Source organism: Chaetodon trifascialis, chromosome 18 (assembly GCF_039877785.1).
Source record: "Chaetodon trifascialis isolate fChaTrf1 chromosome 18, fChaTrf1.hap1, whole genome shotgun sequence".
NCBI lineage: Eukaryota > Metazoa > Chordata > Actinopteri > Chaetodontiformes > Chaetodontidae > Chaetodon > Chaetodon trifascialis.
The window spans coordinates 12939614-12959115 of NC_092073.1; the positions used below are offsets into that span (position 1 = coordinate 12939614).

At 45.3% G+C, this 19502-nt stretch overlaps 1 protein-coding gene across 2 annotated transcripts in view; it reads right to left on the reverse strand.

The window, feature by feature from the left end:
* pola1 (polymerase (DNA directed), alpha 1) overlaps positions 1–19502 on the reverse strand; it is a 51120-nt gene that overhangs the window by 2230 nt on the left and 29388 nt on the right. For both annotated transcript variants that reach the window (XM_070986296.1, XM_070986297.1), the window contains exons 35-36: positions 13555–13671; positions 7012–7108 (exon numbers count right to left, since the gene is read on the reverse strand). In XM_070986296.1, coding sequence (XP_070842397.1) covers positions 7012–7108; positions 13555–13671 — 214 coding nt within the window. The remainder of the gene's footprint in view (positions 1–7011; positions 7109–13554; positions 13672–19502) is intronic.

Here is a 19502-nt window from a genome sequence, read left to right on the forward strand (position 1 = left end):
GACAGGCTTTCCTGATGGACAGCTAGCTTTGTAACAGCGAACTGCTGCTGCTTATTGTTGTTAGCTTGTTAGCTCAGTTAGCCATGCAGTTAACAGTACCATTGGCTGAGTCTCCCTGCCTATCAGCGGATCTCCTCCTGCTCGGTGCGCCGAGCTCCCAGACTGAGCAGAGTTAGCTGATGATGAGCTACCTAGCAAAGCAACGAGTGAAGCTATCTGTCCATCAGGAAACTCAGTTATTTTCTCCATAAATATGATCCAGTTTCACCAAAAGCAGTGGATGAAGTGATAAAGTTGCCTTTTTGTAGAGTAATCAGTGAGGCCGGCCTCATTAAGTTCAGCGCCCCATATCGCTACGCCTTCGAGCACAGTGCCAAGAGGATGAAGCAGCTCTCACAAGGACTGGGTGCTGCCCCTCAGTCATCCTCCAGAAGTTGGCCAATGAGAAGAAATTGGACTTTTAGGACTGGGGGGGACTTAAAGACACAGGAAACTGGCTTGTTTCAGACAAGCGGATGAACGGATGGGCTGCATAAAGGGCCAGAATCAGATCAAGACCGTCAATCGTGCAATGGTACGCTAATGGAGGCCTAGAATAAAAATATAGAGCTGGAAATGAGCCCTTTAATAAAGTGTTGGAATACAAGCAAACAAACTAAAAACTTAGTTAAGTTGTCTGTTACTTATGCTGATCACAGACTGTACACACACACACATGCACATACACACACACTCCATATGGCCGGTTGTCATGTCTTCGCCTTCTCCGCGGCCCTATCTCCTGTCTCGTCCTTCCTGCCCGCTGCATTAGTGGCTGCTGGATAAATACCAGCCCACTGACTGCCCAACGGAACAAAGGTTAGATACACAGAGATCTACAGTGAGGCAGACACACATGCACGCAAACACACACACACACACACACACACACACACACACACATCTCACACACAATTGATGGTAGTTAAACACTTAAGAAGCACACTAACTCACAGTCATGGCGACTAAAAAACATCCATGCGCCAAACAGTAATGACACACACACACACACACACACACACACACACACACACACACACACACACACACACACACACACACACACACACACACACACACACACACACACACACACACACACACACACACACACAGAGGATGGTGTGGTTGACTTAAACGCCAGCAGCAACTATTACCAGATAATCCTCATGTTAGCAAGGACAGAGACAGAGAGAGAAAAGGGGAGCGGAGAGGCAGAGAGACAAACTAGTCTATTTATCTGAGGAATAGAAGGAGGGTGATGATGCATGATCAAGCGAAAGCAATCATGTCATCATTTCTGAAAGGTAGGAGAAAATAATTCTCCCCCCTCCCTCCTCGCTCCCCCCCCTTTCCTCACTCTTTTCCCTTTTCCACCTCAATCACTGTGTGGCGAACAGATAAAAGAATGATTTGAGAGTCACGGGAAAAGAAAGAGGGAGAGACCTTGCTGCAAGTCAGGAGCACAGTGGGGAGTGTAGTTCAAATAAATAGCCTCCCTTAAAGAGCGAGTGTGTGGCGGAAGGAGAAGAAGAGAGAGGAGGACGGCGTTGCTGGGAAGGCCGAGACATGGGAGAGAAAGGAGCAAAATAAGGAGAGACGACGGCTGGAGCGAAAGATGGACAATGGACAGAAAGCATACTGTCGCTTTAGATCCTGCCTAATTGATTGCATTAGACATCTCACTCTGCCGCGCACGCACACACACACACACACACACACACACACACACACACACACACACACACACACACACACACACACACACACACACACACACACACACACACACACACACACACACACACACACACACACACACACACACACACACACACACACAGGCACAGTGAGTGTATCAGGGGTTATCTTTGCTCTAACTAGGTGTTGTCACACACTCGCGCATACTCTGGCGGTGCTGGGCACGAGTAGATCGGGGCTCTGCACGCTCTAACTAGGTGTAAATACAATAACAAGCCTGTAATTAAGTGAGCATGATGAAGTTAATGGAGATCGGCCATTCCGTCGGCCGCCTCCATGAATATTCTATTAGGCTGGTGGCGACGGGCAGCTGGAATAGCAGTTAATTTAATCACCACTCGGAGCACAGGGAAACTTCTTTGTGTGAGTGTAATTGCACAGAATGAATAATTGATTTGACAATCGCACCCGCGGATTTTGCCACCCCGCTTTGTATCGCCGGAGAAAGGGAGGGGAGCGTGGAAGATGAAGAGAGAGAGAGAGAGAGGGGGGAGAGAAAATGGAGAGGGAAGGAGATGGACAGGAGGAAAAGAGGAGAGGAGAAAGAAGATAGATCGAGAGAGGAAGAGGAGTGGGAGGGTAGAAGAGGAGCAAACGCAGAGTGCTGAGAGGTGGCAGGGAAGCTGTCGGTAAATGGATCATTAGAAAAGCGCAGCTCAAGGACAATTTATATTTTATCAATGCGGCAAAATTACATTATTGCTCACACACGCAATCATACTGCCCACACTCAAGATTGAGACCTGGAGGGGAGGGTGATGGAGGGAAGAGAAAGGCAACAGATAGACAGAGCGAGGGAGGGAGGGAGGAGGAGGGAGATAAAAAGGGAGAGCAGGGAGATGGAGAGAAGAAAAGTGACATGAAATGATTTCAAAGTCATTGATACGGGATGTTCCCAGCTAAGGAACGGACAGCATCCATTGTGTGTGTGTGTGTGTGTGTGTGTGTGTGTGTGTGTGTGTGTGTGTGTGTGTGTGTGTGTGTGTGTGTATAATCTATTAGAGATCTCCTGCAGCGGATGAAATTACCTCCATGTTTTACTCAGTCACAGCAATCAGGCACAAAAATGCAATGTACATGTAGATAAGACGGGCGCTGGCTTGCAAATGTGCGCACGCATGCACGCATGCACGCACACAAACACACACACTGTTGCATTGCAGTGTGCACACACATTCAAGCTGATCAAATTACATTCAGCCTTGACTCAGAGCTCTTGTGGAAAGCTATTTCACTTTAATGTGCTTTATTGTGTGTGTTCAGCACACACGTAAACATGCATATTCACTCTGCTGAAAGGCTGGACAAACCATAAACATCCTAATTACAGCGTGGCTGAACAGGTTTTGTGCTACTGTAATATTCTGTATGGTTACTCTCAATAAGTTCCATAAAAAGACCAAAACCAATGAAGTATCAGTCGTTTCTGTGAGACTTCCTCTGCCTGTCTGTGGCTCTCAGGGCATTTTCTAACATGTGGAGTCCAGTTGAATAGAACCAAGACCCTATAGAGGAAGCGGTCTTGGTCCTATTTTCAGCCGTGGGTTAATACACACTTTATGAGTTTTCAAATATTGAATATAGTGCAATAGTGTTGCTCACTCAATGGTAATTCTTTAATCCTGCATCAAAGATCATATACCGAGCCCACTGATGACCAGAATGAACTATCTGTGATCTTAAATAATCTTAAATAATGGACCTCCTAACCATCTCTTCTAGTGGCAGATGAGGCGATTTACATTCATTAAACAGCGCCACCAGAGAGACGACACAACAACATGAAGGCGAGCTGGTGGACGTACACAAACACTGCTCATAAATCTCCAGAGGTATGTATGCACACACTCCCACAGGGACAACAAGGCAGAGTAGGGTGTATAGGATTGTATGTCTCTGCCCTGTAATCCGAGCGGTGTGGCCCCTGGGTGTGTAATGCAGTAATATGGGGTATTACTGTCCCAGGACGGAGGGATAACACCTTAAACCTATGTTTTATAGCAGCATGAGAGTGTATACATGCATCCTCCTTTTGATGAGAGCTGTGGCGAGAGTGTGTGTTGGATATTAATCATTTGGTGGAGACCCTGGTGTGTCAGATTAACTGATTCAGTTCTGGCGTGGATATGTAACGGTTAAGTGTACACTATGTGCTACACTACTTAGCAATCATTTAAAGTAAACAACCAGCAATATAATTAATGTGGTTTGTTATTAAAGAATGATTTGCTTGATGTTATTGAAAAACACATTTAAATGCGACTTGCATCAGTCTGATATTGCAACACATTTTCACTGTGACACCAAGTCAGCCGGCGCTTGCTGTGAATGTTAACTCGGCGGAGTGCTGGGCGGTGCTGAACAAGGGGTGCAGAACCGTACTGCTTCAGCCAGGATGCAGCCACATGTTCTGTCTTTCAAAACAGATTTTGGGGACGACGGTGGGGAAAGAAAGGAGAAAACCAAACCATCAAACATGGAAGGGTGATGATATGATGGACTGGCAGCTCAGAGAACAGAGGAGGGCAAGCTGCTTCTCCGCTGACGGAGGCAGTAACAAGTAAATATGACGGTGTTTAAACGTGGTGACCCTTTACAGCAGAGGGACAGTTTGATTTGGTCCACAGGGGGATTCAGAAACCAAAAAAAGCAACTCAGACATACATACATAAGTGAACAAATAACAATCCTGCAAGGACAAATGCACCTGGATGAGGTGAACGCTCTTCAGCAGAGTCTGCGAGGCCAACAAACAACTTTCCAAAGACCGCAGTCTGTCAGTGACGGTGTTCTGCAGGTAGGCTTTGTGGTGAGCGAGCTAACGGCTAAGCAGCCGAAAGCTCATTCAGAAGGAGAATTTGTGAAGGAGAGCCTTGTTGCCGCGGCAGAGCTGCTAGCATCAGACAAAGTGAAATTGTTCCAAAGTGTCAGCTTGTCTTGGAGGATTCACAGAGGTGAAGGGAAATCTGACGTGGAACTCTGTGATAGTAAGTGTCTGTGTGACTTGGCCTTCCTCAGCTGGAAAGAGGAAACACTGTGCATTTTCCTTCTATGAAAGAACAAAAGCCTGCTATGACATCTGAATACGCCGCTGAGTGTGAAAACTCCTTCTGGCCTTGAAGAACATATCTGCTGCGCTGTTTAATGTGGAACCGGCTGATGTGCCAACAACATGAAATCACTATCAGTTCTCTAAACTGTCTGTACGGCCTAATTGCTTTCCCATTCTGAGGAGGCCTTTGCACCTCTGGAAGTGACATCCTGCTACTGTGAGCAGTTCTGTTCAAACCTGACTCATGCTAAGGCTCAGTTCCACTAAAGACTGACTGATCACACCTGGAAAACCAGCTGTGAGTAGCATCATCATCATCATCACCAGCATCTGACATCAGATGCCTCACCAAAGAGGATCAGTGTCAGCCATCGCAGAGCTGAGTGTGACGTGTTCAATAATTCAGCACGGCCCCGGAAACATTTTCACGAGCTGATTAAGAGGACAGTGAAGGAATCATAACGTCACAAGACGATCTTTACGTTTGTCAAAAACTTCTCTAATCTTTACTATCTGACTAAACCTCCTGATTGGCTGCACCGCTCACAGCTCACAGACATGTAGACATACTTCAGTTTAAAGGGTCTCAAACCCAACATGCTGGGAGTCACTGGTCTGCAAGGTGAACACTTACCATTCAAAGTGTGTCTGATTTTGGGCGGACAGAACGTGTGAAATGTCCGATTCCCGATGAAAGACACTGATCTGGTGTCAGTGGACCACGAGACAAGACTCTAAACTGCTCCACAACCACGTAACGTGTTGCATACTGTACGCTGTGCCTTCGATATGCATGTATACCGAGAGCACACATTTGCAAGGCTTTGCCCTTAAGTATAGAATGTGCTGTATTGTATTGTGAGGCGCAAAATAAGGCTGAAAGTCAGGAAGAGAAAGCGCGGCGCAGATCAAAAACACTGCAAAGCACAGGAGCATAAAGAAAGGAGGAGAGTCAAGAATTGATTGGCGATGATTTCTTGCATCTGGGCAAAGGCAGAAATAAAAGAAAGCAAAAATGGAGGCTATAATCATGTTAGTACTCCTTCCCCCTCCCTCCCCCCCTACACCGGCCCAATCCCTCTATTTCAGCTCCCTCCATCTTCTGAGTGGTCATCTGTTGATTACACGTTATATTTACCTCTGCTGTCTCACTCTTTCGCTGCCTCACACAGGTCCTGGCTAACACACACACTCAAAGCATTCAGGCATACATACATAAATAACATACATACATAAATATTTAATCAAATAAATAAATCACTCGGCCCAGCAGCCCTTTCTAATCAAGTGACATCAATCAGGGAGAACTATGAGTAAAGAGGCCTTGTGGCTGACGCCTACTGAGCGCACCCAGAGCGCTGGAGTAGCGTCTATTTGAGTCCAAGGGGGGAAATATACGCTCCATGTCCCATTATAGGAGAAGGGCTATCCTTTCGTCAGCGCGCCCATTACTCCCCCTATCATTTCCCCAAATCTAAAACCTGTTTTCAATCAACACAGCCAAACGAGTGCCTGTCCAAGAGAGGGAGAGAGAGAGAAAGGAGAGAGAGACCAAAGGAGAGAAAGCGGTAGAGATGGACAGTGAGGGTAGGGGTAGAGGGAGAGCGATCGAGGGCTCTTTCCTTCTTTCTTCCAGTGATTGGAGCGTTTTGCATTCTGTATGTGTGTGTGATTGAATCCGTCTCCTAAATTAGGGCTGTCGACTCGAGGAGCTGAATGTCCTTAACCCCCCTCCCCATATCCAATGCCCATCCTCTGCTGCTTGTGTATGTGTGTATGTGTGTGTGTGTGTGTGTGTGTGTGTGTGTGTGTGTGTGTGTGTGTGTGTGTGTGTGTGTGTCACATCATTGGGGAATATTGTAAGTGTAGCCTGGATAAAAAGGTTTACGTTGAGCCATTGATTGCTAATGCTATGTTGTATGTGTATTTGTGAGGAAGCGTTGTTAGGACATCAAAATTCAAACTTCAATAGCGGTACTAGTAACTTGATTTCTGCTCCAAAAGGCGGTGCTGCAGAACAAAAAAAAAGAAAAGAAAAAGAAAAGCAGGCCTGTTTTTACACGGCACAAAACTTTAGAAATGAATCCCGTAACTAATAGCAAAACACTTGTGGAAGCTGAATACGAGGCCTAGCAGCACAGTAAGGAGCAACGTCTTACCTCTCTCTTCAGCCGGTAGCACTTTGGCTACTGCATGGTCCCAGTCAAAGATGAACCTGTAGAAGCAGAGCTGGTTGTACAGGGCCTTCTCGGAGTACTGCGGAGAAAACACACGCAGACCAACACAGATTCAAGCAGTGGTACACTGGCACTTCGACAAGAACACAATGTGATATTATTAGACACGTATGTGCAAATGTGTTAGCGAGCTTCGGTTCGGTCACGGCAGATGCCACCATGGCAGGCAGTTACATCTAAATAAATATCAGGCTCAATCAGGGCACATTTTAAAGGCTTGTATTGGCTAACGGAAAGCAGATCAAAACAGGCTCCTCTTTTTACAGAGCTCTACTGATGTTTTGTCAGCCTGCTAGTGTTGCGGCGCGGCTATCCGTAATGACAGCCGGCTCCACACTGTGAGCATTTTACTCCATATAAGAGTGAAAATTAGAGTGTTTGAATGTGAAAAATTATATGATTGCACTGGTGATTGACTTTGTTCTGACACATGGGTTGGCGTCACTCTGTAACACCACTGAGTGAGACATCATTCTTCCAGTTAAACTTTAATTGACATCGTATCAATGACGGAAGCTCATCAACTTTATAGTTTTGGAATACACCTTCGGTGTTTGGAGTGTCTCATGAAAAATAAGGTGGATCAGCTGTTATTTCAGTGTGTCGGATACATATTCAATCAACATGTAGGTCAATACAATCAGATCACACTCGGTATTGGAAATATCTGATCATAAAGGACTCTGATCGGGAACAAAAACAAACTGGTATTAACCCCTATTACAGCCAAGTCAGCCAATAAAAACCTGTTTTTTAACTTCAGATGTGTCACACAAAGACATCGCTGCCCTTTTGTCTTATTCGAAAGAGCTTTGGTCATGTTGTCACTGAAGTCTTGGGAAGTCGTGACGGGTATTTCTCAGTATTTTCTCACCTTATGTCAGACAAAACAACTAACCAATTGAGAAAATAATCCACAGATCACTCAGTAATTCCAATAATCTTAAAGTGCGGCCCTAAATGTGTGAATGCTCCAAGTGTGCTGACGTGGTGTGAATGCAGCTCTTTTCCCTTTGACCTCCATTCATACAGTATGTCACCACTTGGTGGATACAGTTGACTCACCAACAACGTGACTGATCTGTTTTACTTGCATTAATAAACCCTGTTTTCCGATGAGAAACAGGTAGACCGAACATGACTCCACAAACGCGTGCCCCGCTCATTCGACTATACCTCCCAGAAAACATCTCCCTTCCTCTGTGTGACACAGTAAAGCAAGAAAACAAATTTGCTTGCTTTGTTAATCTCCACTGCAATTAACTGGAGCCACACGACAGCCTGCCAGAGAGGGAGGGAGAGAGGGAGAGGGAGAGAGAGAGAGAGAGAGAGAGAGAGAGAGAGAGAGAGGGGGGAAAGAGACAGAGGGGATGAGCAAGACAGAGAGGTGGGAGGGAAAGAGAGAAGGGGAAAAAAAAGAGCGAAAGAGAAAGGGTACAGATACAGAAACAAGTGAGAGATAGAGAGGAGAGACAGTGAGGAAGAGAGAGAGAAAGAAAAGAGGGGATCAGGCCTGAAATACCCTCCCTCATAATAGTTTGTTGTGATAAGCCATTGTGAGAGAGGCATGCGAACAGCCGAGGCTGTCAATTTGATTAGCCATTATACTGCATGTTTAATTGCAGTTATTGGCTCGTCATTTCCCTGCTACGCTGGAGAGGGCACGCTAAGCCCCGACCCCACACTGCCATCAGGTGTGCGCCGAGTGCTTTATTATTACCACCAGGAAGAATCCCCTGACAATTCCTCTGTGTCTCTATCTGTGTGTGCGCGACTGAGTGACTGAAGTGAGTTTGTGTGTGCCCATTATACCTGCCAATCGGCAATGTGTATAATTGTAATTTCAGTTTTTACTGCTGTGGCATAATCAAGTGGCAAGAGTATCTAATGCAACTAAATGCAAACCATGTGATGTGTGAAAGTGTGTGCGCGCATATGTGTTTAATGGCTTTCTATGGCTGCCCACATGGCACGCACAGCTGTTGACCGTTGATGCACTGCCTAGTCAACAACCAAACCATGCACATCCCATAATGGAGCCTCGGTTACGGTTGCCAAGGTTGAACAAGCTTGGTCGGCACAAACACCACACACCACTTCGTCCTCTTGAAAATAAAACACATAGCGCGGGCGCACGCACACACGTGCACACACACACATACACACACACTGCAACAATATAATGCTGATTGTGGGCGGGCCAGTTGCTGCATACTGATTGACTGACAGGTGTCAGAAAGGCGTGGCTAAAATGTTACAGGGTTGTTATTGAATTTAGGGCCCCTCAACCCCACCTCTCTATCTTTCTCTCTCACACACACACGCACGCACGTACACACACACACACACACACACACACGCACACACAAACGCCTACCTCGTCATTCAGCTCGGCGCTTTGTTCCTGCACTGACACCATTTCAATTTGCTCCACAAATCTGCAGCATTTTCAGCCTGACTGCCTAAGGAGCAAACCAGCTGTGAAATTGCCTCTCTCCCGGGAGCGTAGGACCCCCCAGCCCCCACCTCGTACCCCTTGCTCCTTTGCCTCCCTCTTCTCCCGACTGACTCCCCTCCCGACACACATCCCGCCGTATGTACACATGCACAAACACAGTTAAGCCAAAAGGAAGAGGGGAATGTGTGTGTGTGTGTGTGAGAGAGAGAGAGAGGGGATGGGATGTATAGAATAAAGGGAAAAAGTAAGAAATAAGAAAGAAGAGGCTAAGTCATACAAATTGATCCAAATCACAGAGCAACAGTCTGAAATGGCTCGCACAACAAAACGAGCACTCAAGACTTCCTCACAGTCTTAAAAACACCTGTCTCCATCTTTTAGGGGACACGCACACACACACAAAGACACATCCGACCTCTAAAGAACTTTTGCGCACTGCACTGTCGCTCAAGTACACCAGTGAAGCAGTTAATGAAAAGGTAGTCAGTCAGACAACATGTCTCTGTGTGCGTGTGGGGAAAGACGGCGCAAAAACAAAAGCACACAGAGTTTATAGTGGATGGAAAGTGCGCGCTGTGGAAAAACTGCGGCCGCTCGACGCCTTGCTTGACATGGATATGGCTTGGGAGAAAATATCGCAACGACGGCGACACAAACAAGGCCTCGGCGTCGCACACTTTCCCTCTGTGCTCGACAAACACATAAATACTGGAGCTACAATATCCGAGCCCTCGCGCACAACCGCAGCTGCAGAAAGAGAGAGGGAGTGAGAAAGGGAGGGAGACGGAGAGAAACAAACATACATTTTCCCTCAGCTGCGAGGCCACGAGGCTTTAAAACTCTTGAGCTTTTTAGATGCAATGAGCGTTATTGCCGGTTGTGGTAGTCACGCCGATCAGCTTCACAAGACACCATAATGAGTCAATATATGTAAATCTTTACTAGGCAAACACGGCGGGAAACAAAGGCATTTAACTGGTGCTCTCGCCCGCAAGCCTCCAACGATTCAGCACCGGTAATTTCTCCCCATTGAAAGGCATAATTGCCTGCTATTTGAAGATATTCATGCTCAATTTTTGAAATTAATTTCAATTGGAGGGAAATGTAGAAATGTCAGCTCCAGTGAAAGGGATTTGATTTCAATTATCCTCGCTCAAAGGACTGTGATTTCCAAATACACTTAAGCAAAATTATGACAAGAATTTTTGTTCGGCAAAATTCAGTGTTTAAAGAGCGATTAGGCGATAATGGGGCAGCTTTGAGCCGGCAGTGAATGCAGCCGTCTCCCTCTGAAAGGCACTCAATTATCTCTGATTGCTCCCGCTATAATGTATCAAATAGAGATACCTGCTATTGCCGTAATTTGTGTGAAAATTAACATGCTGCAATTTCCACTAGAGGGAAAAAGGGAGCTCTAATGGGCGCCTGAGCGTACATCAATAAAACGAGGGGAGAAAAAGAGAGAGACAGAAAGGGAGGGTGAGAGGAGGAGAGAAAGAGCAAGCCAGGAGAGGAGAGAATGAGTGTAAGAGCTAAGGAGGGAGCGAAAATGAAAAGAAAGGAGCGGGGAAAGAAAGCGTTGAATAAAAGGGAGGAAGAAAAGGAAAGTCGGGACAGAGATTTGAGACTGTGAGAAAAAATAGCCCATTTGAGTTAAGCGCTGTGGAGGGAAGGAGAAGAGAGAGGAAGAGAAAGAAATTTAATTTACTGAAAATATTACAAATTGCACCTGTGCATAACTCCCCCAAATTACCAACCAATCAAGGCAGAGTGCCTATTACTCTCCCATTACATGGAGATCAGATCACGCTCTGAATCTGTGTCCAGAGAGGGAGGGAGGGAGAAAAGAGAGGCAGAGAGAGAGCGAGAGAGAGAGAGAGAGAGAGAGAGAGAGAGAGAGAGAGAGAGAGACGGATGGAGGGAGGAGAAGAAAGAAGAGGCAGCACCCACAGTGATGGTAAATGAACCACATTGCAAGAGAGAGAAAAGGGATGAGAGTCACAAACAAGACGCTCTTTTCCAGAAGCTGCAGCGCAAACACGTGTTTTCAGCGTAACGTGCGCGATGAAGAAACCCTGATTGTCTTTCTGGCTGCTGCTGATATTAGCTTGATAATCTATGATGACACTGGCAGATAAAGAGCATGAAGGGAACGTCGCCAGAGTGATCCAGCAGGCAGAGGCTGGCTGGATGCACAGAAAAGCGATGGAGCATCAACACAGCAAAAACTTTATTTAAAAAAAAAATAATGCTAATAAAAAAGAGAGAGCGGGGGCTGGTGGGTGCTTCATCTTCTTCTCTGGTTGTTTGAGCACAGCCTATCTACCACCAGCTCAAACAGCCATGAATGGCCTCTTGAGTACTTTGCATAATTGGCAGCAATTTAATATGTAAGCTGCTGGGCTACTAATCTCCATGCACAGGCTCGACTCAGACAACGGTGTTACCTAATACTGAAAAGTCAGCGTTAGCTTCAGAGAAACACAACTTATACACACTCCTTCAGAGGAAAATCACTTTTCTCTCAGAGAGGTCACATGTGAGTCAGCAACATTTCTGAGGGTTTAAATGCCTTGCTTCAGGGCACTTCAGTCAGAAAGCCTTTATTAGTCCCCCTCCTGCATCAGCAGGGCAGATGCAGCCCTTTCTGTATTTAAGGAGCCTATAATGTAAAACCTTTTTCCATAATGGTGAGGTTAACTTTAGCTGCCGTGGCGTGCCACCTGTTAGCTTATTAGCAGTCAATAGGTTGTAGCATGGTGCTAACAAGACCAAACCAGCATACTGAAAGGAGCAGTGATCCATGATGCAGATGGAGGCCCCCTGACTGAGCGCCATCGCGCTCAAAAGTTAATAAATACATTTGATTGAACTGAATTTGGACCATTTTAATGCATCTAATCCGATCAGCTGCATAGGTGTTCGCCAAGCAAAGGAAATATCTTAAATGTACTTTCACTAAAGCTTTCTTCTCTCTGTTTGCGAATGCTTTAACCTTAAAATTCCTGCAGTGTACATGCCAGCCCTCCTGATGTTGGGTGGCATAGGGAAGACCAGTTTGCACAATTTGAGGGAAAGAACAAAAACCTTAAGCCACATTAATAGCACACTCTATTCCACCTTGTCAACTTTACTGCTTCAGCTTGCTGTCATCATCAGTCGTGTTTAGATGCATATAAAAGGAGTATGTGACGAGAGAGTGGAGAGATCAAACAGTGCGGTCGCGCAAAATGAAGAGAAGCTCCAGGTTTTGAGGTGTAGAAGGGGTGCATGAGTGAGCACAGAGAGTTAAATGTTTTATTCAGCCCCACAGTTTAAAGTGCCACGGCCCTCAGGCACAGCAATGGCCGCCTAAGTGGCTACAGTGACAGCAGAAATTGGCCTTCTGGTTTACAACCTGTCGCCACAGAGTCAGACACAGCAAAGCAGCCGAGGTGGGGGGGGCAGGAGCAGAGAACGCAAGATAAAGAAATTGACAAGACAGAGTTACGGCATGGCTTGAGACAGGACTGGTAAGTATGGGACACAGACAGAGAGGGGGAAGAACAAAAAAAAAAAAAAGAAAGAGTGAACCTTCACGCTCAAATTGAAAGGGAGAGTGTGTCTTTTAAATCCAGTGGTCAAGCTAACAAAGCGTTCATAAGGCGCCTACCAGAGCTGGACGGACAGATGCTTTTAATGGTTTAACTACCAACCAGCTCTTAGTGCCTCACGGCGGCAGGTGTGAGTGGACGGACACACTGCCACACGAACATGTACACACGTGTGCGGAGTGGACTGCTTTTATCAGTGTGTGAGTGTGTGTGTATATATGGTGAAATGTGATACTAATGAGTAAAGATGTACAGCACATATGAGAGGAGCGACTTCAGCTCCATAGCACCATCACCTGGACAAAATGCACACAATTCAATGTGCTTTGGTGTGTGTTTGCGGGCGCCGTTCTTTAACCATATAAGGGGGAACGCTTGGTCGTGTGTGTTTTCTGATGTTTGTGGTCGCGTTACCTCGGGTCTGAGAGTGGCCCGGGAGCAGGCGGGGCAGATGGGTCCGTGGCGGGAGAAGGCGATGGGCAAACGTCTGGTCCTGTTCTGGCAGGCCTGGTCCTCACACACCAACCAGCCCTGCGAGAGACACATGATTTACACCACCTGTAAGTTTCCAAACTTCAGTCAGTCGATCGTCAGAGACTTATTTGGCAGCTGCTATCTTAATTATTTTTTTCTTCTAGATAAAATGATTCATCAAAATAATGACCAGATGAGTTGTTATTGATAAAAACAACAAACCGCTGTGTCTCTACACTTTAGGTCACTCCTCAGGTGTTACATCTGTGACCCGTCAGGTTATCGCTGAAGTTCTTGCTGCTCCGAACAAGAAACTGAACACTGGAACCCACAATATCAAGCAATAAAAAGCCAAAAAAATCAAGTTTTAAAATACACTCGGCTAAATTGACCCATTTGCCGTTCTATGCCTTTCAACGCATCTGTCAAACTCCCCGAATTTCCATTACTGCAATACTTCTTTGAGATTACTTTAAATTACAACTTTCTCATGTCTAAAGGGATCCCTGATGGAAGTATCTCAAAACACGCACATGAATAAGGTGCGTTTCCATCAGACAGAGAGGCCTGCATCAGAGAAAAAACAAAAATCCCAGCAGCCTTTACTACCCTATGTGATTACTTATTTACAAAATGTGTTGGTCTCGCCATTCACAGTGTTGATAAAGGTGTTGTTAAAAATTGACCAAAAAAAACACAAACTTTTGTTGCCTCAAGACAAACGCTTTCTGGTAATGAGGAGAATTTTGCTGAAAATTGTTGCTCCCATTTAGTCGCTCTAATTCTGCACAACAGAAGTGACAAGAAAAGTAGTCGGAGGATGAAAACGAGAGGCCGGGGAATAAAAACAACTGCAACAAGAGAGGAGAACAGAGGTTTACATGTGACATCACATCCCACCCTGCTCGCCCCCCTCTCTTTACATTTCAATGTATCTTCAGCTGCTGTGTGTTGGGGTCCTGCTCTGTGAGTACTTGTCAGACAGGCAGAGCAGTGGACAGCCAAAACGGCAGTAGTTAAGACCCCCTGGGGCGAGGTAGTGACCCTGGGCAGGTGCTGTGGTCTAACCCTCTCAATCTCCCCGTCTTCCTCCAGACCCCTCCACCCCCTCTGCTTCTTATGCCCTGTCATTACAAAGGGGGGCTTAAAGGAGAGGGGGTTAATGCCCAACTAATGACAGAGAATAAGACCCACCACCATCAACGCCTTTCCTTCTTTCCTCCATCCATCCATCCTTCCTTCCTTCCTTCCATTCACTCAAAATAGACCCCCTCAAAACCACTGCACCTGTCTTCTTATCCACATCTCCGTCACACCACACAGACAGGCAGCCACTGTTCCTCTGATTGATTTTTATGTTTGGCTTTGTCTCGTCTCCTCATCAGTTTTGAGCAGCCGCAGCGGCAACAAAAGAAATGGTAAAGATTATTTTCTTTCTTTACAGCCGACTCCTACAGTATATAAACCATTTTCCACTGCGAAGAACCCTTCAATAACCTTTCATGGCGAAGAACAACTGGAACAAACTGATTAGAGTTACCTGCGTGTGTTTCTGCTGAGCTTTAAAGCGCCAAAACAAATGACCAAATGAATGAGAGCGAAGCAGCTGACATCTCGCAGTGCAGAAATTCATCTTTATCATTACGCTGTTTCTAAAACAAAACACGTATCCCTGTCTGAGCATGTTTTATAACTTTGAATCATTTTGGGTGTCATTACGATATTTTTCTGTCTCGTCAGCTCACGTGGAGAACGGCAGTGTTTCTGAACTGGACTCAAACTTGGCGGCTCAAGAACATCCACGTTATTTTAATCTAATGCATGTTGTAAGTTTGGCTTTAAGGTTGGGAAAAGAAACTGCTTTTCTTTTCTGGACTACAACAGCTTTTCCTCCAGGATCAGCATGAAGTTTGTTGTGTTCGTGCTTTCCTGTGATGTAGTTTATCCAGGATATTAATGAACAGGTTAATGCATCTCATTGATGAAACAGATGATCTCCAACCAATGTATTATGTATGTAACTTCTATAAAAACAATTAGCTACATGTGTCATAGTAAAGTTTATTTACTTTGTATTAAATTAATTATTTTGTGCTTTATAGTGACTTATATCATGCATCACATATTTAAATCACTTTGTAAAGACTTTAATTTTGAAATTCATGATGTCAAACACCCACAACAGGATGGTCAAAGAAGCAATGCAATCCTGGTACTCCCAAAGACTCCTGAGACAGAACAAAATCTACAGTCAAAAATATTAATTACACTATTATTATCAAATAATGGGGTATCGAATCAATGACCTAACCTGCAATCCGAGCTTTCCGTTCAATATTACAACTTTTCCTCCAATCTCTTAACACCTAGAAATGATCAAACCAGCGTAATTATTTGCAATTATATAAAGACCTGTGAAGCACTTTGTGTGTGCAGCAGGTAAAACCAGTCACACGCAGAACTTAGAGAACAAACTGGACTTTATACTGTAAATGTTCTCTCCCCACACAGTGCAACCACACACACACACAGACACACAAACACAGAGAGAGTCAGCCAGCCAATCTCTTCCAAATGAAAGCCAAACACACACGCTCACACAAACACGCACATATGTCCCAAATCAATTAGAAAGTCCCAGAGTTCACAGCTTTACCCACAAACCCCAGCTCCGGGGCTAATTATCTAAACACCTCTGCCGCTCTTCAACAAAGAGCAGAGCATCATGGGAAATGAGACGGCTTCGGCGTCTCTGATAAAGACATACGCAGGACAAAGGTTCGGTGGAGGTGGGAGATAAGGAGTGTGAGAGTGTGTTTTTCAATGGGCGGCTGCTTGATCTGCCTTTTTTTGTGTATTTCTTATGACACAAGCCTTGGCACACACTGCTGTTCCCATGGGTCTCTCTTTCTCTCTCTCTCACACACACAAACACACACACACACATATACACACAAACCGCATTCAGTGTGAGCACAAACATATTGATTTCCCATTCACATGCATTAAAATATAATTAAAATAAAACACACATCAAAGCCTCAAAGACACATGCACAACCAAGAGGGCTGACGGGAGGAATAAGCTACCCACAATGCCCTTGTGCTCTGCTGCTGTGACCTCAAACCCATCCACACAAACCACACACACTCACTCGGGAAAATAAATTGAGATTAAGTGCGGCAGACCCGTGTGAGCCACGGAGAAAGGGCTAAAAACAAGGAGCGCGTGAGGAGTGCGGCAGGAAAAAAAAAATCTAATTGAGGCATTTCGCCGGAGCGAGGCTGGGTGGGGGTGTACAGTGGGACGTGAGAGAATAAAGGCTCATAATTGCATAATTATAGCAGTGGATACCTGACACACTGAATGCAGACGTCAAATGAGTTCCACATAATTTAACCAAACAGAGGCAAGACCAGGCCACGACAGGGCCCACCACGAAATCTACCCTCTCTCTGCCTCCTCTTCTTCGTCTCTTCGGTTATTTTATCACTCTCATCTCATGCAAAGCCTCTCATTCTTACAGTATGGAGTCTGATACTCTGTTGCAGCTGCAGGGATATATATATAATTATATGGTAAAGTGTGATCTTTTTCATTATTCTGCAGTCTCCGTCTGTGACCCTTGAACTTCTGACAGGGAGTTAGCAGTGAAGCAATTAGTCGATAAAGTCTTCTATAGCCAAAAAAGTTCACTTCGGAGAGTTGGTCCAACCAAACCAGCATCTGAGGATATCACCTTTGACTCTTTTCATCATTTATGACATTACAGTGACTGAAGAAGTCACTGACTGATTGATAACGGGCAGATTATTTGATTCACTGGTTGCAGCCCTGGTCTGAGCCTTCTTTGCTCCACATATCTTTTCACATTTAAGGGTCACATATTGTAAATTGGGTCTGAAACAAACATCTGTTTAGCTGCAGATTCATCTTCTGTTGATTCATGAATCGACTTATCGTTGCACCTCTCACATTTGGCTCGGGGAAGTTTCATTTTCACTAATATCTTACATTTCAGCGACTCAACGATTCATGGATTATGAAAATGATCGCTTGTCGCATTATCTTCTTCCATCTGTTCTGGGTCACCTCCTGTTGATCAGGGCTGCAAATAAATCCTTTTCAAAATAGTTTAATCCGTATATGTTTTCTCAGTTAATTGATGAACTGTTATGTCCATCAAGTATCAGAAAATAGTTAGAAATGCCCTTCAATGTGTTCAAATTCCTTGTGCGATCGACAGTCCAAAGGCCCAAAATCTTCACTTTAATTTCATAGACGTTTACAGGCAACAGCTAGAAATTTGGGCATTTTTGCTTAAAAAAACAAAAAAAACAAAAAACACCTTAATTCTAACTAAATTATCTGGTTAAAGATAATCTACTAATCTGTGAATCGACTGCTCGTTTCAGCCGTACTGTTACTGTCAAGACAGAAGAGAAAGCTCTCTGAGGTGACTCCTGGACCAGAGGAATCCACCTGCCACACACACACAAACACACACACAGACAGACACACTATCTCTCACTCACACAAACACACTCACGCGCATACACACACACACACACACACACACACACACACACACACACACACACACACACACACACACACACACACAAGCACCAGAAAGAGCTCTAACAGTTTTTGTGCTTCAGCAGTCAACACTTTCAGCTCCACCTAAAATCGGTCTACTTCTCAAACACACTCTCCCTCTCATCCATGCACACGCACACACACACTCTCCCTCTCTCCCTCACACACACACACACACACACACACACACACACACACACACACACACACACACACACACACACACACACACACACACACACACACACACACACACACACACACACACACACACACACACACACACACACACTGAATAGAGCTCAAACGGTTCCACTTTGTACCTCCTCCGCTTAATCAAAGCTTCTCTATTCAACAATTTGACCTTTTGTTCAAAACAGGATTATCACCTTCTCTGGTCTTCATTCACCCTTTCTCTCTCTCCCTCCCCCTTTCTTCTCTTGCCCCTCAGCCTGTTTCCAGGGGCGACCCGCATGACGAGGGTAATTGCAATAATTTGTTAAATGCCATGGCAACGGTGGTTAGATGGGAGGGGTTTTTAAAAAAGGAAAAAAAGGAAAAGAAGAATTGGGTGGTTCAGGAAACAAGCGAATCTCTCATTTTGCCAAAGACAGCGGGACCAGAGGAGGAAAGGATGACCACAGAGTGTGTTATTGTGTGTGTGTGCATGTGTGTGAGGAGTGAACAAGTGTTTGCCCATTCTCAGGGAGCTGGTTTATTGATAATGGTAGGGATGAGGGTGGGGTGGTGGTGGGGGGACAGGAGGTAATTTCGCTAATGATTAATGTCTCTGTGGTCCTGGCTTAGGACACCAGCACACATACATGTATATTGGTGCACACACACACACACACACACACACACACACACACACACACACACACACACACACACACACACACACACACACACACACACACACACACACACACACACACACAGAGGTGCTGAGCTTTCAGTCTATCTGGCCAGACAAACAGCTCTATTTGAACTCTCCCTCGGCCTGAAAGGAATCCTTAATTACACAATATTACCCCTCTTCATTGCCCCGCTGTGTGTGCTGTGTCCACTGCTGTTCAGCCTCCAGTTGTGTGTGTGTGTATGTGTGTGTGCGTGTTGCTGTGTGAGGTGTAAGTATTCAGTGGTAGCAGCTGTTTCACACATTGTGACAAAGGGGTTGAGGGGGGCTCGCTCCCCTCACATTCACCAAACTAATTGATTTCTGTTCAGCACTGTGGGAGAGTAACCCCCACATACACATACACACACACACACACACACACACACAC